Here is a 26,290-nt window from a genome sequence, read left to right as displayed (position 1 = left end):
GAAACTAACATCGTACCTAATGATTATTTAGTGGGTATCTTAGAATATATATATGTTATTAATTTATTTTATATATTAAATCACAATATTCGAAATATATAATCTATACTCAACTGATAATGTATGTTAATAAAATTAAATTTTGTAAATTTTTTTGACTATTTGTTAAATCTATTAGTAGATCTATTTTCATTGCATAACAATTTAGTCATAAAAAATAATTCAACAAAAAGGTATTAAGGAGAAATAACGAAGAACATATGTGATGTTTTATAAAATATGACACCTAAAACATTATAGGTGAAATGTTCCAAAATTGTATATTTATTAATTTGGTTGAGCAATATATATAAATGAGCTTTTGCATTTTTTATCAAATCATTTTCAAATTCAAATTTAGATAAAAGAATTCTCCAATTCTTTTTTCAGTATTTTAGTTAATGAATACAAAGCTTTTATTTAATTTAATTTCATATTTTATCAATATCAATATCATTTCATTTCCATATTACATTAATTTATAAATTTTCCCAATTATATTACATTGATTGCTGATTGTGGTTTGGATATAATAATAAATTTAGCACTTAACATTTTATTAATTTAGTCTTAATTCTAAAATTTCAATAAATTTAATTCATAATGTTTATACATTATGTCAATTCAATGTTGATTTTAGGAAATAAAAAGCATATTAAAACTAGGTAACTTTAAAATAAAAATGAAATTAAAGTTTCTTTTAAATTTCATTAACTAAAATATTATAAAAAAATACTTAAAATAATTCATCAGCAACCCAGAGAATTCGATTGATAAATACTGGGAAGCAATGCTGCTATTGAGAGTTATAGTAAATTACTTGCATGGAGGTATAAATTTATGAGTTAAATTTATTATTATACTAGTCACGTTAGTATTTTCTCTGTGACTAAAGTCATTAAATAAGTGACTAAAAGTGCAATTAATTTAATAGAGAACTAATTAATAAGATCATATTAAAATATACAGTGCAAAACTATGATTATTAAATAATTATCGTAAAAATTTAAAATAAATCTATTTTTATTTTATTAATAATTAGAATATACTCGACAAAGAAATCGAGGGAATATGATTAGTAAGATTCAAAATAGGTAATCTCAAATAATATATTAGGAGGATGTAATAAATTCTCACACCTAACTGGCTTAAATATATCATTTAAAAGTTTAAAAATAAAAGACAGACGAATTTGAAAGTTAAGTAATGATTTAATATATTTAATTGAACATTTTTTAATATATATATTTTAGATATTTTTTCTAACTAGTCCAACTTGGATTCTAAATCAATCAGTGAATGACTAACCTTTCTAAATACTCTATCTAGAGGCTATATTATATATTTAATTTAAATTTAAAATAATAAAAATATTTAATTCAAGTTTAATTACAATGAAAAATTATTAAATATTTTAAGATCATATCATTATAATTATAAACCACAAATATGGACTTGCTTTTTTTTCTAGCCTTAGAAATATTATTAAAAAAACATTACAGGAATTGATACAATACTTATAAGAATAATTACACACAAAAAAATGAATAAAATACAAATAAATTGCTTCTAAAAAATAAAATGTCTAAATTTATAATAATGCTTTGAACATATAAAAAATAGTATAAAAATACAAAAAGCAGAATATTCTATTTTTCTTTCAAAGCTTTTTTTTTTTCTCCTTTTTGTTTCTCTTTCTCGTGCTTATGTTCGTTCCCATTTCCATAGGCCAAAACTCAACATCCACAATAGAAGACAAAAAAAAGAAAAACAACCGACATAATTAAGGCAACACATCTATAGTATCTTCATGTTTCCTATGATTTCCTCATGATTTCATGGGTGATATTTATTTATCTTTGCTAATTATAGATAAAAATTTAATGATTGCAATATATTCTGATTTTTTGTACTATTAGTATATTTGTTTAGTTTTTATATTTTTTATTTTAAAATTCATTGCCTTTTACTTTTATTTAAAAATATAGGTCTATTATTAATACTGTTAATTTATTTGTTAATTATTAGTATCACAATTTGAAATTAAAAAAAATTACTCACTTGATATTCTTGCAATAAAATAATATTATAATGGACTTCAATTTAATAGTGTTAATAATCCTTAAAATTCACATAAACATTTAATCAGAGTAAAGTATGAGATTAAATCATAAATTTAAGCGAAGTATAGAGATCATAATTGAAAATTAGGATGAGTTGGATGCGCAATGGAGTGCGGTGTATTAGTTTACTTCTTGTCTTACGTACAGATCTCACCGCCACTGCTATTTTTATACTAAGGATGGGTTTGGATGGACGATTGGGTGCGGTGTGGTGTGTTTAGCTTACTTTTTGGCTCACGCTACAGTATCGCTACAGTATCTAATTTCACCGCCACTGCTATTTTTACACTAACCGCAGGTAAACGCACCACCCATCCAAACTCACTCTAACTATAGGTAAACGCACGCCCAATTAAATTCACGCCTAACTATTCTTATATAATCTCAAAAATAAAGAGATTAAATTTGAAATTTAAAAGGAAAAATAAACAAGATTGAAGTGAGGAGGGTTTAGGGCCTTTTAGGCTAGTATAGATTAAAAAGAATAGATGAAACAAATAGAGTAGAGGTGCTCATGGGCTGGGCTGGGCCTAGGAAAAAATTTCGGCCTGTGTCCTAGGCCTGGGCCCAGCTCGGCTCGAAATATGGGCCTGAAATTTTGTCCAGGCTCGGCCCGAGAAAAATTATAGCTCGCCCGGCTTGGCCCACCTATTTTTAAATAAACACAATTTTTTAAACAAATTAAAAGTATTTTAAAAATAAAAAAGTAAAAAAAGTATTTTAAAAATAAAAATATTTATTATATTCGGGCGGCCCAGGTCAAAAAAAGTGCTGCCCGAGGCCGACCCGTTTTCTAAACGAGCCTCTTTTTTTGTCCAAACCCATATTTCGAGCCTATATTTTACTCAAATCTTCTCATATTTTAAGCGGCCGGGCGGCACCTCTAAAATGGAGGAAGCACGTAGAATAAAAATAAAAGGGAAAGTGGATGAGCAATGAGCACCATAGGATGGGCAGGCCAACCCACCATCATTATCATGTTGATGCCATGATCCCACCATCCCTCCACTTTTTTCTCTTTACATTTTTATCTTTTTCCTTCTTATTATATTATTATTTCTCTTTCCTTTTTTGTCCTTTTCCTTTTTATTATATTATTATTTGCTTGTTGGTGCCTTTTCCCAGTTTAGATGCTGGAAAAGATTTAAATAAAATGAGGTTTTAGACCAATTTTAAGAGAGAGCATGAATGGAATGGAATTGGAGTGAGCGAGAAAGCACCACCGCCCTAAGGTGTTATGCTCCCTGCTAAACCACGATTCTTTCAAAATTAAGTCGGTTAAACTATGTGTTTATCATTTTAATATATTTTTATGATAATAATATATAATGTAATTTGTTAATAGTTTTACATCAAGGAATTTCTTTTACATAATAAGCCTTTAAACACTGATTAAGCTCCCTATTTCCATGGGCAAAAATCCCTAATTTTAAGGGTCGGCATGCGAAATGAGTGAATGATTGCTTCCTTACCTTTGTCAAATTCAGTGATTCAATAAAATAACAAAAAGTATTTTATTGACCTATCTACCTATGTCTTCTCTACATTACTTACCATTACAACCCGTTTTTATTATTATAAGAAACCGTGAATGTTACCAAATGAAACTATGTATTTTATATGTTATCGGAAACAACACTATCATCATTTAATATATTGAAATTTTCTCGTATATTGATAAAAGTAAAATTGAAATTTCAAAGATTTAAACATTCATATTTGAGCTATACATGCACGAGTTAATTTGAATTACCATAAATTTGAAGTTGATTATTCCAGGTTTATAATAATTAATTTTGATGAAACTATTGTTAGATTTTTAATAAGAGATAATTATTTGATATATTGACCATAAATTATTTTTTGTACAAAATAGAAGCACCTAATTACAAATTATGAAATTAAAATTTTCTATAATTTTCTATTAAATAATTATTCTAAGTAAAAATTAAAAAAAGGCGTAATGTATAATTTTTATTTTGAGGTCTACATCTCAACACCAATGTCTCCCAAACAACTTAAACAAATGATATTATGATATATGTCAGTATTAGAAAAATTATTACATTAATCATAATATGGCATATCTTAATATTAATCATTTATATCAAATGGTAAGTAGATTTGCCAAAGGTTCATTTTTGATATAAAATATTTTAGAATTTAGTCCGCAAATTTCTACTTGAATTATTAGTTAATCAATACAAAAATTATAAATATAATAATATTTAATGTTTTAAGCATACAGCCAACTATTTCATTTGATAATTTACTAATAAAAAAGCAAAACTTTTGAACAGAATAGAAATTCATGAAGTCTGATTAATTCAAAATGGTATTTTAAATTATTAAATAAATTTTAATACAAAAACATTTTGATAGTAAAAAAACTAAAATGAATTATAAAATAAATAAAAAATGATTTTTATTTTAAACTAGTAAACAAATCAGATGCATAAATGAAGTAAAATGAAAAAGGAAAGCAGGTTAGAAGAAGGTTTTTGTTTAGAGTGACGTTGGTAGGGCATAGTTATATGCACCAAGAATTGGAAATGGAGAAAAACAAAAAGAAAACCAACGTTTACATTAGTTGAAATAATAATAGTAATAAAAAGAACGTTAAGAAAAACAAAGCACAGCATCCAAGAAAAGTTATAGATTCTCTCCAGTCTCCATCCATCCCCTCATAGTTATAATCCTATTTCCTAACCCTTCCCTTCTTTCATATAATTAAATTTATGAAAAACAAGTGGTGGTGTCAGTGCCCCCTCTCAACTCTTTCCATCGAACGACCAGTATTTCTTAATTAACGGCTCTTTTTTCCTTTTTCTTTTTTTTGCACTTTCTTTCTTCAACTACAGCTGTTCTCACATTCCTCACTCATAAAGGAAGGATAGGCTTTCTTTTTTTATCCTCTTCACCGCTAGTTTTGCCTTCTTCAACACACAGCCCTAAACCCCATACGTTACCAAGGTCCCTCTTTGCTTACTGATCTTTCTCCTTCTTGTTTCATCTTTCAGTGAGACGGTTTGGTTGGTTTAAAATCTGGGATTTTGTTTTCACTCAAAATGGGCAACTTTTATTGCCTGTATTTGGTGCTGTTGCTGTTTTGTTTTGGGTTTTTTGTGAACACTCTGAGTCAGGCGGATTCGAGTTCAGATGCAATTACGGCTGTTTACATTGTGTCTCTCAAGCAAGCTCCTGCCGCTCATTACTTTGAGGAACAGCTAAGAAGGCATAATCGTCATGGTCATGGCTTCCACCATAATTCTTCTTCTTCAGGGAGATTAAACAGGCTTCACAAACCAAGGCATAGAATTTAACTCTTCTTTTTCTTTAACGGGGTTTCCCCCCTGAAATTAACTGTTCTTTTTGTCCTTCTTGTTTTAACAATTTAAAATATTTGGTTGGTATTTTTGAAGTGTAAATCTGTGTTCTAATAGTGTTATTTTTTGGGGGTGTTGAGTGTTAATTATTCTTTAAACAAGAATGGGTCCTTCTGTTTCTTTCTGTGGGACTTGGGTAATTGTCAAAGCTAGCAAATGTTTTCCCTTTTCTGGTCAAATTATTTTTTAGTCAAATTATTAGTATTACTAATTACAACCCAAAAGAAAAAGTTCCATCCTTTTTGTTTAGACGGAAACTATTATTTGTACTTGCAAAATACTTTTTCAGATACACATTCTGTGAAAAAAAGGGGAAGTCCTCAGCTTCACCATGTTGACATTTGACATTCTTAAATACCCAATAATTTGTCTATAATTTGCTGAATGCTGATTATTGTGTTTGTTGTTCTCCTTTTTTTCACTTCTCTCAAGCTGCATATATCTCTTTGTTCTTCTTGAATAATTATAGGTTGTTTGGAGATGTAAACAATTGACTGATTCTTTGTTTTGATCGTATTCTTTTATATTTAGGAATAATTCAAGATATCATCCAAGTTCTGGTTCGTATATTTCTCGAGTTCATCATTCTTTATTAAGGAGAGCCTTGAGGGGGGAGAAATATCTGAAGTTGTATAGTTACCACTACTTGATTAATGGCTTTGCTGTGCTTGTCACCCCTGAACAGGTATAGTATCAATCAACATTCCTCCTAATTAGCCATCATTTTGTCATATGTTATCATCACCATGCTTTTGAGTGTTTTTTTGAATATTATTGTATTTCAGTATAATATTTATTTATACATTTTAAGTACATAAAAATATGTTTGACTTTTATTCTTGGTGTAGTTTCGCATATCAGTTAGGCTCTTGGTGTCCCAGATGCATATAAGCTTTTAGTTTAATTTTTGAGAAATTTCTTATAATATAGGCAGAATGATCTTACTTAGTTGTTTTCTTCTATTTCTAAGGCGAACAAGCTTTCAAAGAGAAGAGAAGTTGCAAATGTTGTGTTGGATTTCTCTGTTAGAACTGCAACCACTCATACTCCACAGTTCTTGGGTCTGCCAAAGGGTGCATGGTCCCAGCAAGGGGATATGAAACTGCTGGAGAGGGAATTGTAATTGGGTTCATTGATACTGGTATTGATCCAACTCATCCCAGCTTTGCTGATGACATATCTGAGCATTCATACCCAGTTCCAGCCCATTTTTCTGGTGTTTGTGAGGTGACCCGGGAATTTCCGTCTGGATCATGCAATAGGAAGCTTGTTGGAGCACGCCATTTTGCAGCATCTGCTATAACAAGAGGAATATTCAATTCATCTCAGGACTATGCATCACCATTTGACGGTGATGGTCATGGCACGTGAGTGAATCTTTTTTCATTTTTGTGGATCATTGTTGAGTTAGTAATATTTGTTGCTCTTTTGTGAGTTTGATTATCAAATTGCTGTAAGTTGCAAGGGAGAGAAGGAACAACTTCAACTACTGGATCTTAGATAGAAACTTAACATTAGAAAATTTATATCATAACTGCAGATCTGACTAAATTTAATTATTCTGCTTTCAGCTAGACAAAACATGCTATTATGAGAATTTACTAGAAAAATAGTAGAAACTTTGTGAGCTCCTTATGCTACAAAAAACTTGCAAGTTCTCTATATTGCCAGACCAAAGATGCTATTATGAGAATTTATATAATTCTGCTTATCATGGTTGTAAATCTTGTGGTCATGATTCCCATACATTTCTCAAATTCCTCGAGAACCTTGTAAACTCTATATGCCACGAATAAACTTGTTTGATCATCCTTTTCTTTTCTGGTGGAAGAACTGTCTTTGAATATATTATGTGTTATTCTTCCCTCCTTCCTTGCTTATGGATAATTTCATGAGAGTGACATACTTTTCTCTAGAATTTTAAGTTTAGTACTTACTTTGCACACCTGTTGTCCACTTTAGTGCCATTTGTTTTAACAAATATCATATTTTCTTTCTGATGCAATAATGTCTGTGTTGTTTACACAATATGATAACGTGAATCAAATTGCTTGATGTTGAAATCTGAAATATGGTTGTTTTTCTTGAATAATTGTTAAATATTATAGACAACCTTCTTGTCACTTAATGTATGAACAACGGGCTTATGTTGTTGGAAAACACCACTATATTGTCAATGCTGAATGATATGCAATAAATTCTGGTTACCTGCTTATGGGTGATTATTGGCTTTGACTCAATATTCTAATGCTGGCAATGAATATAATATTAACGCAGGCACACAGCTTCTGTTGCTGCAGGAAACCATGGGATTCCTGTGGTGGTAGCTGGGCACCACTTTGGAAATGCTAGTGGGATGGCTCCTCGTTCACAGTAAGTTTATAAACTGAATCTTAGTTTTCAATTATTTACCAAAACTACCTCACTACACCCAACCCCACTTTTTAGAAAAAGACCTCCCATTCGGAGCAAATAATGCTTCACACTTTGAGCATGAGTCATTTGCAATTGTCATAGAACTATTATTTAACAAATTGAACAAATTCCTGAGTCATTTCATTCTGATGAAGTTTGGCTGCTGAGTCTTGGACATGATTCCAGCAGAATTTTCTGAGCAAGGTTTACTATAAAGATGCATTGGACTCTTTTCTGTTATTTCTATTTAATTATACTAATTATATGGTCATATTTTCCAGTATTGCTGTTTACAAGGCTTTGTATAAGAGCTTTGGAGGATTTGCTGCAGATGTAGTTGCTGGCATAGACCAGGTGCGTCATAGTTTGAAAATGGAAGTGCCGAGTAGTATTTGGATTATGAAAATTTAGAGGGACTTGATTTGCTAAAACCCTTGAACCACATTATCTGATTTTTTCCCCTAAAATATTGCAAAAATTTCTTTCTATACACGTAGTATATCCTTTGTTACAAGAAGCCTCATTTTTTACATTTGCACCAAATTGACATGGCTTCTTTGTTTTGGAAGGAGCCCTTTTGTTAAATCTGTTCCAATAAAGGAAATGAAAGGCATAGTGCAGCATCCTAAGGCAACTAGGAATATTTTCTTAGGTCCTTTGGCAGGATTTCAATTGGAAATAAGGGGTTTTCTTGGGCAAGATTTTCTTTTAGCTAAAGAGAAAATAAGGAATCCTTCCTTTCTTTGCAACCATTTTGATGTCCATAATCGCATTATCATGATACAAATGCAGGCAGCTCAAGATGGCATTGACATAATAAGCTTATCCATAACTCCCAACAGGCGTCCACCTGGTATTGCAACATTTTTCAATCCCATTGATATGGCATTGCTATCAGCTGTCAAGGCTGGCATTTTTGTTGTGCAAGCTGCTGGCAATACTGGACCATCACCTAAGAGCATGTCTTCTTTCAGTCCATGGATCTTCACTGTTGGTGCTGCCTCTCATGACAGAGCATATGCTAACTCCATCATCCTTGGAAACAATGTAACTATTCCTGGAGTTGGACTTGCACGTAAGTTCACCTTTAAATCTATTAACTCCTTTACTTATCTGATGGATTATATGCTCTTTATTTGTTATGCATGCTTTAACAAATTAGCAAAGAAAGAAAAAAGAAGCATTGGATTTTCAGGCAAATTTTAGTTTGAATGAGCTTGGTGTGCTATTTGAGAGTAGGAAATTTGTGGTCCATGTTGAAATATTATGAAGTTAATCATTTTTGAAGTGTTTAATTGAAACAGAAGAGGCAAAAGTAGGGCCATGTTTTAGAGATGTTGAAATCGACGGTTCATCTATACCTTTTCTACAAATTGTATTTGTTGATACAAGTAAAATATTTTGTACTCTCTTCATATGAATGGTGCATTGTAGTGTTGATACTATACATGCTGGTGTGATATAGATGTCAGATCAGCTTAAATGAACATGTGCAATGGGTAGAATAAATTGTTGAATCCTGGAGTTGGTTCAATTATGCAAACAGTTATGGAACAGTTAATACTAATACTTGTATGAGCACCCATCACAAGGGGTATTGCCTAGTTATGGCTATACCAAACTCAGTATTTTTTCTTATACTGTTTTGTTATTTTAGCTTTTTTTCCATGCATATTCTTCTTCTGTGCAGGACTTTTGTTGTAAATTCCTCTCTTCCCCTTCATTGACTGATTGTTTCATTTCTGAAATTTATGATTGATTGACGCATGCAATTGCTGTTAATATAAATTCCATTCAGTGTACCCATTATTAGTAGCTTACATAATGCTTACATTCTTCCTCTTCTTTTTGGCAGCGGGGACAGATACAGATCAAATGTATACACTGATTTCTGCAGTTCATGCGCTATGCAATGAAACAATACTTGCCAATGATATGTATGTTGGCGAATGCCAAGACTCGAGTAACTTCAATGAGGAACTTATCCAAGGAAACCTGTTAATCTGTAGCTATTCAATCCGATTTGTGCTTGGACTCTCTACAATCAAGCAGGCCTTAGAAACTGCGAAAAACCTCAGTGCAGCTGGAGTTGTGTTCTACATGGATCCTTACGTAATTGGTTTTCAGCTTAATCCCACACCATTGGAAATACCTGGCATCATAATTCCATCCCCAGATGATTCAAAGGTGCATGTTCTACATATCTTTCGTGAAGAAACTTGCAGTTTTATCATTATTATTTTTCAATGTCTTGATTCTTTGTTTTTAATTGCATATGTGGGGGGGGGGATATTTGGAATTCTTTCTAAAATATCTGATAAATTGTTACCAGTGTTAGAATTTGGTCTACTCTCTCAAACGCAACCAGAGAATTTACTAATATATTATGATCGTGGTGACCAGATTTTACTCCAATATTACAATTCATCTTTGGAAAGAGATGGGCTTTCAAGGAAAATTGTTAGATTTGGGGCAGTTGCAAGCATTTCAGGTGGACTGAAGGCAAACTACAGCATTACTGCTCCAAAGGTTATGTATTATTCGGCCAGAGGACCAGATCCAGAAGACAGTTCTCTAGATGATGCAGACATAATGAAACCGAACTTGATTGCCCCTGGAAATTTGATATGGGCTGCCTGGAGTTCCCTTGGGACAGATTCAGTTGAATTCCAAGGTATTAAAATAGACAAGTAATGGATAATTCAGTTAAAATTCTATATTAGCTGCATTATTCTTAAACAATTAACTTGACTTTTTAGGTGAAAGCTTTGCAATGATGTCTGGAACAAGCATGGCAGCTCCTCATATTGCTGGGCTTGCTGCATTGATAAAGCAAAAGTTTCCTCATTTCAGTCCTGCAGCCATCGCCTCTGCACTTTCGACAACAGCTTCTCTTTATGACAAGAGTGGTGGCCCCATAATGGCTCAGCGTGCTTATGCTAATCCTGATGTAAACCAGTCTCCAGCAACACCATTTGACATGGGCAGTGGTTTTGTGAATGCTACGGCAGCTCTCGATCCCGGTCTGATCTTGGATTCAAGTAAGCCATTCTGCTTTTCTAAAATAACTTTTCTGTGAGACATTCTGCACTAGTTGTATGTGCACCTCAATCTTATCTTCTATACTTGCTTGTTGCAGCTTATGAAGATTATATGTCTTTTCTTTGTGGCATCAATGGTTCTGGTCCAGTGGTCTTGAATTACACTGGTCAAAACTGTTGGGTCTATAATTCGACGATTGGTAGTGCTGACCTCAACCTGCCATCAATCACCATTTCTAGACTGCAGCAATCTAAAACGGTTGAAAGAACAGTGACCAACACTGCTGGCAATGAAACGTACAAAGTGGGCTGGAGTGCTCCGTATGGGGTGTCAGTGAAGGTCACTCCAACTCGATTCTTTATTGGCACGGGAGAGAAGCAGATCTTGACCATAATGTTTAATGCAACAATGAACAACTCTGTCGCCAGCTTTGGGAGGATTGGACTTTTTGGAGACCAAGGCCATAAACTCAACATTCCGTTATCAGTGATTTTAAAATTTTCTTAACGGCTGACGAATAAGAAAATTGTGATTTTGGTGTGGGATGGGGTGTTCTTTTGTGTTGGTTTTCCTTCGCCTCCTTCAGCTTCTATGGATTTAACCAATTTTTTCATTCAATTTATCCTGTAAATGCATAAAATTACTTTGTAATCTATAAATACAAAGATCAATAAATTGTAACGGTTCATTTAGCCCACTTTATCCATCCTTTTGCTTCTGGCACATGTTCCACGTAAGGCATGCATGAGAATCAAGAGCAAAAGTTTTTCAAGGCAAGGGAATAAAATACTGAAGATGATTCTCAAGTGAGTAATTACTAGGAAAATTATTTATGTTTGAAAAAAGTTGGTGGGGAGGTACTAGTATTATAGAACTAAAAATGTAAGAAAATGAAGCACATCTAATAAACAATGTATAACAAGTCCCAACATATATATTTGTATTTGATGAACAAAAGTAATTGAATTAGCTAAAGAACCCGCATAAAGCTCATCCATCCTATAATAACAATAAAACTATTCCATTGATATGGTTCTTCCCTGACTTCCTCCTGTTAACATTTACAGTCATTTTGAGCTTCAAAGAATGAATGCCATCAGTTATTTGTTTCAGTTGGTCTCAAGGTCCTCTCATTTTCTCAACAATGTGCCTACCCCTTTCTTCAATGTGACGCTTCTTCTCTTCAAATTTCTCTCCCATTTTCTTAGTCAAATCAATCATTCTTGCCTTCCTCCCCATCTTCTTTGGCCTTGAATCATTCTCATCACCCACATCACTCTGCCTTTCAAACTCACTCAAAGACCTAGATGATGACTGAGAATCAGGAGTTGCTCTATTCTGCTGGTATGTTTCATGTGGTTCATCAGTTGCAAGTAGGGGAGTTCTTAGATCTTGCGAGGACCTATTCTTTGCAGAAGAAGAAGCTGCAGAGCTCGATGAGGCTTCGGACTCAATGACTGCAGGAGAACTCGAGGTTTTCCTACTATTTTCCTTTGCTTCAGTAGGTTGAGGACATTGAGCTGCACGCGCAATGTTATTATCCATAGCTGCATCTTGATTAAGCCATATAAATGGGGCAACTTTCCTTGGGACCCAATCATCTTTTTCTGCTAACATCCAAGGAATGTATGCACTTTCACAGTTGGGGAGCACCATTGTTTCCCGTATAGCTGCCTGCGCAAATGAAGGAGGCATCAGCTGAAGTTCACTTGGCAGTTTTCTTTCATTGTATTAATGCCAAAGTTCAGCAAGAATATTGTGGCAAATAGCTCATTCTATGTTTTTGATGGCTGAAGCAATGCCCAGAGATCGAAAGGTAGGTCTAGTTAATGATCAGATCATATCTCAAGGGAACATACTTGAGATAGGCATGAATGGACTTGTAAGAAGATGCAGGTAATTAGATGAAATAATATTATACAAATAATTGAAGGGGCAATTTTAGGCAACACAATTAATAATATGCAGAATCAAGAATCATATCATCTTCAATCTTAAGATTCCAAAAAGTCTAATAACATAGTAGAAAGAGACTAATGGTTCCAAGGGATTATAAATGTGGAGAAAACACCCTGACAAATAAAAAGGAGGTAAAGCAAAACTCACCGTGAATTTTTCTATTTGTCAAAAAAGTGTATCAGGTAAAAAAGAGCTCATAAAATTCAGTGAAAAGTTAAACACCTCTCCTTACTTGGGAACATAAGGTGTGTTAGTCAAGGCTGTTGGCGAAGGAATTTTATTCACTGTCAACTGCTTAGTTCCTCATTACAAGTTAAATAATGTCAACTCAGTAGATAAATTTACTTTAAAACCAAATAAAATTGAGAAAATAATCCACTTTGTTTTATCACATAACTTCCTCTTCTCTTTCAAAACATGATTTTTTCTCCTTTTCAAAAATACCCATTTTTACTATTCCATGTAGGTGGTGTGCCAAATTCTAGCGAACATGCAGAAATTTCAAATAAGCTGTCCAATGAATAAAATGAAATAGTAAGAAAAATGTTTTTCACCAAGTAACATGTCTCTATCCAACAAATGATATTCATACCTTAAACCGACCGATCAAGAATAAAGCAATATGTCCACTAGTTATCTTGTGTTCCCCAACAGAAGACTCAAGGTCAAACTCTATATCAGGCATGGACGTGAAGCCAAACCATAACTGATCAGAAGGGGGTGGCTTTATATATAACCGTAGTGTTCCTCTAAGGGATGAAATCCTTATCGACAAAGAAAAAGGCACCTGCAATTTCAAATACAGGTTATGTTTGATCCTAAAATACCAAGTTGACAGTATTTCAATTGGCAGCTTTAATAATATTCCATTTTTTTCAGTTTGCAGGATCTTAAACTATCTATTTTTAGAGAAATTATAAATGGGGACGACGGAACTAAGATTGCATTAACATTCAGAATTTGTTCTTTGATTACATAAATACCTTCATAACCCTTGAAAGCCATTTTTATGAGATATTCTAAGCAAAAACGCCTATCTGTATGAAGAGATTATACACAAACCTGTGAAACCTGTTTGGCTACGGAATTTACAACAGCTTTCCATCGAGAAACACAACTTGTTGTTGGTGTAGCTTTAGAGCCTTTTACACCATCTGAAATCCGAAGAGTGAAATCAAATGATAAAAATAGCAAGAATTTACCCTGGCCAGATTAATAGAAAGAAGAAACAGACAAGCAGAGGATCAAATCAGAATTATACTTTGATGAATCAGGTGAACCTATAGAAGAGGCACATTTGAAAGAGAATATTTTCTTTAAAGCCACACTACGAATGCCAGGTCTAGTTCTTTTAGCATCAGGATGGACAGGAGCCTATGTTTGTATTACTCTTTCTTTGTTATACAATCAACCTTAGGTGACTCCTAACAAACCCTACATGTGATGCTTAGGTTTTCTTTGATATTGTTCAAATGATGCAACCAAAGAGCACTAGTGTGAAGCATAGGGTATTTTATTTCTGTTATTTTCCCCCTTCATATTCTATTTCTCCTGTTTTTTACAATAACTTGAGAGTATAGTTCAGCTATAAACGCTAGCAACATACTCTCAAACCCTTCCCTCAAAGCTGCCCTACAATAGTCTCACCTTAGCTTTGACTTGAAAGGTATAAATCCTTTTAAGGGAAAACCTCTCATATCAATTAATTATGGCCAATTCTCCTTTGCATAACTATTCCATGGTTTACTGGATCTCAAACGACAAAGCTGACCACTAGGCTTATGTCGGTGACCTTTGACTAGGAAAATTTTCAAGTTGTGATTTACAGTTCCTACAGAAGGTGCTAACTTTGATCTTCACCAGTCTGTGTCCAAGTGCTTTTAACATAAATGGAAATCCACATTTCTCATAATCACGTCATAAATTAACAATCATTGTTATACTAACCAACTTTAGGGTCGACCTCATCCTCTTCAGGAAGATTCAAATGATTTCCAAAACGTTCAAAGCCTTCAAGAAGGTCTGAAGAGACATTCTCAACAGAATTTGGTTCTGAATTTGAGTCCACTAAGCCTTTTTGAAAATCTTGGTCACTAACTTCAAGTCTTGTCTCAACGTCTAACAGGATTCCACCAGAATATTCAGCATCAACTTCGAATGCCCATACCTCATTCATGTCTGTAGCAAGAAGCCTCATTGCATGGATATAAGGTGGGAGACTTCCAATGTCTAAATCAGTACAAATGACTTCACCTATGTAACTGGGGGTCCTCATATTGGACAATGTTCTCTGTTATATCAAACCATAAAAATAATCAGAACCATCTTCGATGTGCATTCAAATTCATTTTCAAAGGAACTAATTAGATGAATACCTAGAGGGCGAAACAGTCGTTGAACATATAAATAAAAACAGTGATGCATAACAGTACACTCAAGAAAAATGTAACCTACATCGACACCAAAATACTGGGGAAAAACCAAATTTCGCAGGTAATTGTACTAATAAAGGAGAGGTCGAATCAAGAAACTCAAAATAAATCCCTTGAACCAAACAAAATAGGTTTCCTTTTTCCCCTGTTATGGCTGGAAAACATATCGAGCAGTCAAGAAACATTTTTTTTAAATAATAAAAGATGTAAACAGAACTATACCTAGCAGCAGAAAATATGTTTATTTTATCAGTCAGGGAGTCAAAAGAATAGATTGGACTGAATCCCAAAATGCAATACATGAACCACCAAGCAACATGAAGAGGCAATACCGAACACAATTAAAAAAAAAAAAGAGATTAATTTTGGTGATCATCCAACCTGAATCCGTGCTTGAATAGAACTTTTCAATCCTGCGTTTCCTTTGATATCAAAAAAGATTCGAGAAATTAACAAGTTCCAGCAGAGTGTCCCTTCATCGACACTAAACTTGTCTTGTTCCAGATCAGCATCAGAAACAACAGAAGTACTTTGACTTACTGAACGAGAAAAACCTTGTGGAAATGGACATGACATATTTTCTTCAGTCAAACTGTTTGGTACCTTGTTTGTGACTGAATCTTGGAATGGCTGCTGTTTATCATAAGTCTTTCTATCTTCACGGGCAGTTTGAGATGTCCAAATTCCTTTATTTTCCATTCCAGGCTTAGCCTTCTTGGAAAGCTTTCTCCAAAATAACCTAACTTTTGATGAAGATCCATCACTTCTATTTCCCTTATCCATTGGCTCAGCAATGAAACCTGAAGAGGGTTTCATAAATGATGGATATCCAACATTTAAAGATAACAAGTAAGCATGGAAGTCTTCATTCAACTTAGTGAACCAGCTCAGCTTTTCTTTATCCTCGCATGAAGCAAGACGAAGAGCTTTGCACCATGACTCCTTCTCCCAAGAAGTCTCCAGATAAAGGTAAATGATTTTACTTCCATTGTAGATGGCCGAAGTTTTGCTTTCCACCTTTATTGGAAATCTCTTGGCCCTGTCAAACCATTCATACAAGGGCAAACGAATGAAGCAAAGTAAAATATATTGGAAGCATATAACTTAGAACAACTGATTAAGCTATATGATACCAGAATGATACTGTACGAATGTGAAAGGAGAGAAACCAAGTCTGGCATCTATATTCTTAACTCTTAAGAATGAGAACACTGTTATGCTGGCAAAAGCTTGATTGAAAACCCAAAACTTGAACTTACAATCTAAAACAAAAGGATGGGACGGATAGGCTTGAGAGTTGAGACTGAAGTAAAAAAATCATTGTAGTAAATACATGGACATTGAAGATTTAAGTAAGAAAGTGAAAGAAAGGGGCAGAATACCATTTTCTTGAGGGTAAATTGGTAGCGGAAACAGCCTCAATGACGCATCCCTTAAGGGGAACAGAAGTGCGGGAAGCATCAGAATGTGTGAAAACTAAGCACTTTTCCTGGATTTTGGCATGTTTTCGAGCAGGGGAAACCTCCAAAGGCACGTCCTTTTTCCGCTTCTGCTCTCTGGGTACTGGAATTTTTTCTGATTCAAGAACCCAAACAGTCCCCTAACACAAACACAAGATGCAAGCAAGTTCAAAATCTTAGCAAAAAGAAAAAGACAAAGGACGCCATGGATGTGGAGGGGGAGATACCTGCTTGTTGTAAGCGAAACCGAGGGAAGGTTGGGAAGGAGGATTCAGGGCAGCAAGAGATTCTTGTTTGATCCTTCGATTCAATCGATTTAACACGAAAAAGAATACCACCACTTCCAAGCTCACAATTGCTAACACCCCAACAACCAACCCAACCAAGAACACGCTCACCATCTTTTGATTCGATTCGATTCGATTCTTGCAAAAAACCGAACGAACAAACAAACAAACGGACTCACAGAGGGTCTTGTGTTGTGTATACTGTTTTCTTTTCTTTTCTTTTCCTTCTCTTTCTTTCTTACGCGGTAACTTATTTATTTGATTAATAACTTAATTAAATTATATAAGGAATTTGCTTTTCATATTCCCAATTTCTTATCCAATTCTATATTTTTTTCAAAATAATACAATATTAAATTAATTTTATTCTATTATTAAAACAATAATTTGACCAATCATTTTTTTTGTCCAAGGTTAGGATTCCAACCCTTCAATGCTTCTCGATGATGGTATTGAAGCTTTCAAATTATTCTTTCCAAAGAAAAATCGATACTTGACTCTCATTAACGGATATAAACTCTAATACTTTGCGTTCAACATTTAAATGCCTTTCTTATTTTATTCTCAAAAAAATGTCTTTCTTATTTTAAATGTCTCTCCTATTATTAGTGAAGAGTATCTGCATTCAGGTCTCACTTTATTTGCATTTTTTTATTAAAATTTGGTATCGCATTAAATTTTGCCTTTTTCTTCATTCCATCATTTGTCTCTGAAAAAAAAAAACCCCTTAATTTTATTATAATTTATAGCTTGAAATAACAAATATAAATGAAAATGTAGATAGGGCCAATAAATGAGTTTATCTGGATTTATTTTGATTTGATATTTTTTAAATTTATTTTTATTTAAAGACATAATGATTTATTTCACCTTTAAATGTTATAAAAAATCATATAATCTTCTATTTAATTTTTTTTGGCTATTAAATTTATGTTTTTTAATCAAATTACCTTAAAATAAAAGAAAAATTAACTATTTTTTAATTTTGTTTACGTGACATAAGCATAATTGTCATGTGAGTAACACATCAATATTTTTTTTAAAATATTAAAAATTATAAAAAAATATTTTTAAAATTTTAAAAACTTAATTAAATGCTAACATATCATCTATGTGCAATCCACATGCATGCTATGTGAACTTTTCAATTCATTTTGGTGTGATTTGAAAAAATTGTAAGTTCAATGACTAAAAAGGACAAAAATTAAATGGAAAGTTAAAATAACATTTTTTAAAAAAATTGGAGGGCTAAATAGATTATTATGCTAATTTATGATTTAAATTGGAACATAGTTAGAAATATGCGAATTCAATAAAAAAAAACTATTTAATTACACATGTTTTTAACTACCTATTGAAAATTTACATTAACTGTTTTTTTTTTTGTTATGAACTTCTAATGCTTGTGTAGGTGTAATTTCATAAAAGGAAATCCAATCAAATTCCATTTAGAGAAACTCCGACGCAATGTCCGGTTCCGATCCCGGCAAGCTCATCTCCAAAGCCGACAATTTGTAAGCCTCCATTCCTCTACATAATTCTTACATTTTAATCCAATCGTATCCTTTGTAGTGTTAATTTTATCAAATCAATTGGAGGGGAAAAGCAAAAAAATGGAAAAATCAAATTTTATCCTCCAACTTGAATTCAAAAAAACGTACTTAACGTATTACTCTTATATATGCGTGTGTGTGTGTTATTGTTATAGAACAACGCTAAGCCTTACAAGGTGGAGTGCTGATTGGGAAAGTGCTACCCGTTTGTATGAACAAGCTGGTAATGCTATCTTTTTACTATTATTCAACATCTAAGATTTTTGTCATTAAAAATAGCATTAGTTGTTTTTATATCAAAATCCAATCTGCAAATGTCATTGTTCATTGATGTTCATGTTCCTTGTAGCCAATGGATTTCGAGTTTCCAAAGATTATGAGAATGCTAAGTTGGCATTCGAGAAAGCTTCCAAAGGACGAGAGATGCTATCCTCGTATCCTTTATTATTATAATCCATGTTTTGCAATTCACCATATATGTACTTCGCCCAGCCCAAACGATTATAACTTGAAAGACTTCGATAGGTCTCCGAATCCAGATAAAAGAGGGTTTGTTAATGGATCTGCAAATGTACCGAAGAAGTAAATATTTATCATTTTTGACATCCTTTATAAGAAAATCAGTCCCTGGGATGCAGCTAAAAGCATGGAGTCTGCTGCTGCACTAGCAAAGGAACTACGCAACTGGACTGAAGTTATTGACTTTTATAGAAAGGCATCCGAGTTATACATGCAGTGTGACAGACCACAATTTGCATCGGATTCACTCGCCAAAGCTGCCTGGTATGGACATTGCTTTTACACTATTTTTTCCGGATTTTTTCATGATATTTTCTTGGTTATTTTAAATAACATAATTCAACCTTCCGTTTTTCCCCTTTATAAGACAGGCACTAGGGTACATACCATGAAAATTACAAGCTAAGCTAGAACAATGTTCCTTGAAGGCTACAAATTACAAAATTAAAAGCCTGAATAGCCATGAAAATGGAAAAAAACAGAAACAGTAGCATTCATTTTTAGTCTCACCATTGAAAAACATGAAATCCATAATTGGATGGTAAAGAGTCGAGGAAGAGAAAACAAAGAGGAAATATTAGAATCTCAGTGTAGGTCTCAATTAAATATTAATGAATTTAAAAAAAAAATTTGCCGCATTCAATCATTTAATTGCCCCTTGAAAGGCTTGCTTTTGAAGAAGCATAGCCCCAGCATTGTGGATGTGAAGCATTTTTTGAAATTTCAAATGAATATGCATTCAAATGAATATTCGAGGAGGGTTGTCAATATTTTTTTGTCTTCGTTATGTGTGTATTTGTTACTTTGAATTATTTTCAAATGAATCGAAATGAACATTACTTATGTGGTTTTCTTTCTTAATTATTTGGTCTTACGTAGTGCTGTGGAAGATGCTTTGCCTAGTGATGCCATTAAACTGTATAGTGATGCCTGTGTTCTTCTTGAAGATGATCGAAAGGAACAGATGGCCCTTGATCTATATCATGCTGTCACTAATATTTATGTAAAACTTGAGAAGTAAGCTTTTGCATCTTCTTAATATATTGAGAAAAAGAAAGTAACACCATTTTACATCTTATGCTCCAATATATTCGTAACATTAATACTGCTATTTCTTAAAATGAAAGAGCAGCAGGAACAAAAACTGGACCATGAATTTTATTTTTGCAAGCATATGAACATTAAGTCATAGTTAAAATAGGGAACTAGAAACTCTTTTTGTTTTCGTATTTCGCTAGAGGATTTCTAAATGCATTTATGTTGCATTGACCCCACTCTAGAACTAGGGAGTTCTAGTTGAGTAGACTGAAGCTAGGGCATTTTGTTGCTACTATTTTTCAAGCAATTGTTGGCCTTTAATTGTAGAGTTTAGTTATGCTACTAGTCTATGTTTACCACTGGCAGCATGCACTGGATTCATGTGTTGGAATGCCTGTAAATTTGGGAAATCTTTTCATAGGCATATAAGCAAACCTTGTAGGGATAGGAGTCACTTATGGTTTTGATATCCTCAGGTACACAGATGCTGTAGCTTTCCTTTTGAAATTGGGCTTAGCAGCTGATAAGTGCAATGCTACAAATAGTCAATGCAAGGTGTGACATCATATTTTGCACCCAAATTATTTCCCTACATATTAAATGTCCAATTTGTATATTATATGTCAGATACTTGTTTCACCAACAAACTGACTTGTTAAACAGATTTTTTAAGTACTGTGAAGCTTCCACGCCGGAGAACAATCATAACCTAATAGAATGCTTCTTACTTAAATTATGCGGAATGCAACACAGTTCTACTTAAGTTTATTTTATATTTCTTTTGGATCGAAAAAAGAATATCCTTATACAGGTGTGATACTAAGTTAATCCGATGAAGCATTATAGGTGTAGATCTCATTTGCTATTGTCTGCTGCACAAGTGACTACTTTTCCATTTACATGTTTTGCACTGGCTTTCTTCTTATTATTGAAGGGTTGCTTTATCAATGACATTACTGGCTTCTTTAATTTCAGGCGTATCTTAGTGCAGTGATCGTGTATCTTTATGCTCATGACTTAAAGCAAGCAGAGAAGTGCTACAATGACTGTTCTCAGTAAGCACAGTTCTTTCTCAACTTCTTTTGAACCGCTAAGCATTGTTGTTTTGTGGTTCTCGTGTATCTACTAATCTTGTGATGTGCTAAGTGGTTCACAAGTATCTGATCTTATTAGCACAACAATCTTTCAAGTGATATATGGGTACTCATTGCAGTTAAACATGATTCCCCTGCAACTGAAAACAACCTTCCCTCAATGTCCTAAATACCTATGATAAAACTATCTCAAAGACATGTTGTTATTTTTGTGTTTTTAATGTGAGATTTTTCTCAACATGTATTTCATTTACATGTCAATCAAAGGCACCTAACCACTAGCATCGGTTATCTGCTCTGGGGTCATAGAACCTTACTGGATAGTAAATTCCCTTTTTCTTTTCCTTTTATACAGTTCTTTCCTTTCCCCTGAAGAGGAAAGAGAAGTGCAGAACCAATTATCAGTTCACTTTACACTGATGACTTGGGATACTTTTGTGTTTACTATCACCAAATTATGGTGGTGCAGATTCTATTCTTATTCCTCAATCTAGACACGAATCTTCATGGATGTCATTTGTTTTGGTTGTATGCTTTGCTTGGGAAAGAAGTAAAGCAATAGAACAAGAATAGTGAAACATACTGCTTTGCTAATGGGATAGCTACTGGTTTCTGGATTGTTAACTATAAAAAATTCAACAATTATGTTGTCCCTTTCTTTTTCTTCAATAAACTTTTATGCATTTGAATGGTTGGGTTTAATGCAAATGTTGACTCTGCCGTTTGAAAATATGTTACATGATCCTTAATATTAGTGCTGTAGCAGAAAGCGTCTAGAAATCAAAAGGACTTTGATTTTTTTTTTTTTGGGGGGGGTCTATCTTTATCCTGAATTATGACTTTTGGGTTAAGAAAAGCTGATCTAAAATAGTATTATCCTTGGATTTTTTTTTTCAGGATTGATGCTTTCTTAAGAAGTGATCAGAACCGCTTTGCGGGTAAACTCCTTTCTGCTTACAAAGAAGGTGATGTAGAAGAAATCAAACGTGTGGCTCAGTCAAGATCTATCACCAACCTTGACAGTGTGGTAAATATTTTTTACCATTTGCACTGTTGTTTTTGGACATGCATGTGCCTCTCTTACAACAATGTGAAGGATAGTGTAAGGACTTTACATCTTTTTCTGCATGTTACAGTTGGGTTAAATCACACATCTAAGGTAGATCTGATATGCCTAAAACTGTGCAGTCTTAGGCTACACTTAAACTTTCAAGTGCAAAGAATTTGGTAATATTTGCAGCTTTGGCATTATTGTGTCCTAACTATGTAATCCAATTGCATTTCTTTTGACATTCTCCTGGTGAAGTTTAGTACATAATTTTTTTTAAAAAATATTTCTAAAATGTGGAATGGGATGGTGGGATGCACAAACGAGAGCGCTCCCACCCTCCTTTCCTTTGCTTAACATTTATCTTTTGGTGTTCAAAAAAGATATCAGAATATGTTTTTCATTCTGCATATTATCTTCTATTGAGTTAGCCGATGGCTGGGAAGGCATTAAAGAAAAAACATGTGGTGGTGTTGAGGGTACTGAATTTGAGCTCTGTTTCTGGTAACGGGGACTGGGGTAATTTCTATGTTTGTTTCCTCAAGTTGCATCATTATTTGAGACAAATCTTTTTCACAGTCTGGGTTGCTTTTAAATTATCCATTTACAGTTCCATGTTAATATTGCAAAGCAGACATAGCCAATTGCAAGACATTTGACTGAAATGAAAGTGGGTGCAGATCATAAAGCTTGCGAGGAAGTTGCCTACAGGTGACGTGGCTGCGTTTAAGACCAATGCTGCTATAGGTGAGGGAGAAGCCCTGGATGAGAATGACCTCAAATAGATAGAATTTACCTTCGGAATTGTCTCATTGTAATTACGTAGAGGCATCTTGGATTGGTTCTGCTTGGTCATGTTAAAAGGATATTTCATTTTGTAAAGAGTTGCCTGTTTTATGAATGGAGACGACTGTAGTCTTCACAACCGGTAGCCCATTGGCCATTGTTGAAAATTTGTTCTTTCTCCTCTTACATTGTTACATCTATCCCCCTTAATAATAGACAACATCTAGAAGTCTCCAAAGGACCTTATAGTAAAAGATTTTCACAAATAAATAAATCAACAGTAATAGAGTCCATTGCTTATTAACCCACCTATAAAAACTCTTATCTGTCAAAAAGTAACTGTTATACACCTAAAACATAGGAGACATTTACAATAACATTTAAGATTCATATTATATTTTTTTTTAATTTTGAAATAAAAAACTATAATATATTAATAACAATATTAATTAGTGAGATTTACAAATATAATTTCATTCATCAAAATTCATTTTCATTTAATAAAATATTATTTTTATATTTTTATATAAAATTTAATTTTTTTTATTGAAATAATATCTTAATTAAAATTTATTATTTTTATTTCACTTAAGAGTAAAATTAAATTAACTCGACTAAACTTTGAGTCAAGATGCTACTATAGAAAAAGAATCAGTTCTATAACAAAATTGACATTTATAATGAAATGTTTATAAAGAGTGATTGCTGTAGAGTAGGTTGAAAGTAACACGAAATAATATGCATTTTCTTTACCAACACATTCATCATGCTTTGTCATCAAATCCAATATTAAGAAACAAATAAATATGCAAGTGATTCTGTCTGTTGGCATATTTGACTTAATTTCCCACTTCCCTTTCCATATTGGTTCATCTGTCTTCATTCATTCTATTATTTAGCTTGTTGGCCATGGAAACCATGCAAACATGGAAACAAACAAACCTTGACACTACACAATCAAAAATTTTAAAAGAACTGTTCAAGATATTCTGTAGTAGCAGACACATTCAGCAAGATGAGTAGGCTCATTTTAAGAACTAAATACGTACTACAATTGAACAAATCTTGCTAGGGATAAAGTTGAGGTTACAATGATACCACTATGACATAAGCTCCATATTTCAAGTTCAAGATAAACACAATATTCGAGGGATATTCAATTAAGAAAATCTCTAGCCTGATGGGAAAGCTTAGAATTCCTAACATTTCACTTCACAGCCCAACCAGTAGTTCTTAATCATCTTCTCTTTCTGGAGGCAGACCACAAGGCAGAAGCATTTTCTGCACAATTTAAGATCAGAAACAATTATACCTTGAACCTCGTTTAGCCACCCAAGATGTTGTCATTTAGTAGGATAATATAAATCAAGACTCATTCTTACAACTAACAGAGACTGACCAGGAACTGAGGACCAACACCCTAAAAGAGACTGATTATTATTCTGAAAAGTCATTAGTAGGTACAGAATGTATCCAAGAGTCTCATCTATGGCATAGGATACACCTCACATATTTGTTAATAAGTCTAACCAGCAAAGCGCAACGTGGCACCCACTCACTTTGCAATATGTGATATCTTCTCTAAGCATACCCCCAATGGTAGAAACAGAACGACCCCCCCCCCCAAAGCCCTCGTCTCCACAAAACTCGAAAGAAAACATATCCCAAGTATTGGCAATGAACAAAACTAATCAAGTCCTATATTTTGTTCCATGTAACGCAAGCTTTCAAGACATATATCCTTCGGATACCCCTTTCAAGTAGTAAAAGCTATATTGGTCTTGTGGAACACACAAAGCTAACTATTTAGGAACCTAACAAAAGGAATTTGAAACATGAATCTCATAAATCCTAAAACACCAAACAAAAGGAAAGAATATTGTTTACCTGCATGAAGTTGTAGCGCTCTCTTCCAATGGATTCATTTTCAGCCACAGCGAAGTAAGCCAACATCGGGTAATGCCCTATATATGATGCGTAGCTATCGCGTTGAATATTAACCGCCCATTCACTGCCATCAATTCAACCAAGGAAATATATATTAAGAGCAACACATCTTTTTTTAGTTGACAAAAAAAATAAGGATTAGAAACTGACAATCGGTTGAGATCAGCATGGCCAGTTCCAACGTATTTGGCTTGGAGATGCTCGAGCTGGGAATTGATGTTAAACCTATCGCTTGCCTGACAACATTTATGAAAGAGTAAGAGACAAACATATAAACCAAATTTAGGGTTTAGAGTTGGGGAATTAGAACTTCGGTGGAATTTTTAAAATTAGTCAAGAAAAAGGGAATTAGGGTTTTGATAGGGGATACTTTACCTGCATCTTCTTTTCGAAGCTCTTGAGACCAGAAATGAGAGAGAAATTCCGAGTAAATGACCTATAGGGAGAGAAATATATATAAAGTACCCACACTACCCGACCCGAATAGGTAAAAAGAAAATATTTAATATTAATTTCATCCTCTACTTTATCAGTTATTATATTTTACAATATTTGAAATCAATTCAGTTACTGATAAACATTAGAGAGTGTAGGGATGGGAAAAAAATCAAATTCGAAGGGTTTGATCCGACTCGTGAGGGTCAAATTTTTTATTTTGAAAAATTGAGTTTGAGTTAAGGAGAGGTAGGTGAATTTAAAAAAACAGTCCAAGTTGAGTTAGAATTGGGTTAAATTTGAAGTAAATCTATTACACTTGCCTCAAGATATTTATAAAAATATTACTGATATTAAGTTTTTACTTTCAATAAATAAATATTAAATTTAAACTCAAAAAATTTAATCTTTTTTACTTCAAAATTAAAAATAAAAATAATTAAATTAAATTAAATTTGAGTCGGAGTTGAATTTTCTATTAAATTTTGGATTTAGGTTTGAGCGAATTTTTTCTTTAAAAGTAAGGGTCACGGGCAAAATTGAGAGGCATTTAACATTAATTTAATTAGATGCTTCATTAATTAAATTTGTTATATAATGTGATATTATAATTTTTATTTAATATAATTATACATAAAAATTTAAATTTAAAATAAAATTTTAAATTTAAATTTTTTTCATATATTACTGCATCATTTTTAGATGAGATCATTTTATCTTGTTATAT

The 26,290-nt window shown here is 33.2% G+C and overlaps 3 protein-coding genes and 1 pseudogene across 4 annotated transcripts; 2 read left to right on the top strand and 2 right to left on the bottom strand.

Moving 5' to 3' along the window:
* Positions 1 to 4,814: 4,814 nt before the first annotated feature.
* LOC121217684 (subtilisin-like protease SBT2.2) lies at positions 4,815 to 11,697 on the top strand (annotated as a pseudogene).
* Positions 11,698 to 11,888: 191 nt separating this feature from the next.
* Positions 11,889 to 17,394, bottom strand: LOC107906331 (testis-expressed protein 2). Of its 2 annotated transcripts, none has more exons than XM_016833300.2 (7): positions 17,084 to 17,394; positions 16,779 to 16,996; positions 15,778 to 16,435; positions 14,912 to 15,254; positions 14,027 to 14,118; positions 13,557 to 13,751; positions 11,889 to 12,679 (listed from the first exon to the last, which is right to left on the bottom strand). In XM_016833300.2, exons 1-7 carry the CDS (start codon positions 17,255 to 17,257, stop codon positions 12,125 to 12,127), a joined length of 2,235 nt encoding a protein of 744 aa, XP_016688789.1. In that variant the 5' UTR covers positions 17,258 to 17,394; the 3' UTR covers positions 11,889 to 12,124. The 2 variants fall into 2 exon arrangements, with proteins under 2 accessions (XP_016688789.1, XP_016688790.1); XM_016833301.2 differs by lacking the exon at positions 17,084 to 17,394 and adding an exon at positions 16,656 to 16,699.
* A 1,128-nt stretch (positions 17,395 to 18,522) lies between these two features.
* On the top strand, positions 18,523 to 23,367 carry LOC107903228 (gamma-soluble NSF attachment protein). The gene is made up of 9 exons (XM_016829269.2): positions 18,523 to 18,657; positions 18,852 to 18,919; positions 19,046 to 19,130; positions 19,321 to 19,479; positions 20,095 to 20,232; positions 20,730 to 20,808; positions 21,229 to 21,308; positions 22,245 to 22,374; positions 23,076 to 23,367. Exons 1-9 carry the CDS (start codon positions 18,611 to 18,613, stop codon positions 23,178 to 23,180), a joined length of 891 nt encoding a protein of 296 aa, XP_016684758.1. The 5' UTR covers positions 18,523 to 18,610; the 3' UTR covers positions 23,181 to 23,367.
* A 743-nt stretch (positions 23,368 to 24,110) lies between these two features.
* On the bottom strand, positions 24,111 to 25,787 carry LOC107906329 (uncharacterized protein At4g14342). The gene is made up of 4 exons (XM_016833298.2): positions 25,504 to 25,787; positions 25,279 to 25,364; positions 25,069 to 25,192; positions 24,111 to 24,462 (listed from the first exon to the last, which is right to left on the bottom strand). The coding sequence occupies exons 1-4, from the start codon at positions 25,507 to 25,509 to the stop codon at positions 24,415 to 24,417; spliced, it is 264 nt and encodes an 87-aa protein (XP_016688787.2). The 5' UTR covers positions 25,510 to 25,787; the 3' UTR covers positions 24,111 to 24,414.
* Positions 25,788 to 26,290: the final 503 nt, after the last annotated feature.

The sequence above is a fragment of the Gossypium hirsutum genome, chromosome D05 (genome assembly GCF_007990345.1).
Source record: "Gossypium hirsutum isolate 1008001.06 chromosome D05, Gossypium_hirsutum_v2.1, whole genome shotgun sequence".
Lineage (NCBI taxonomy): Eukaryota > Viridiplantae > Streptophyta > Magnoliopsida > Malvales > Malvaceae > Gossypium > Gossypium hirsutum.
The sequence above is the reverse complement of the archived record's forward strand: the minus strand, read 5'-3'. Positions and strand labels throughout refer to the sequence as shown.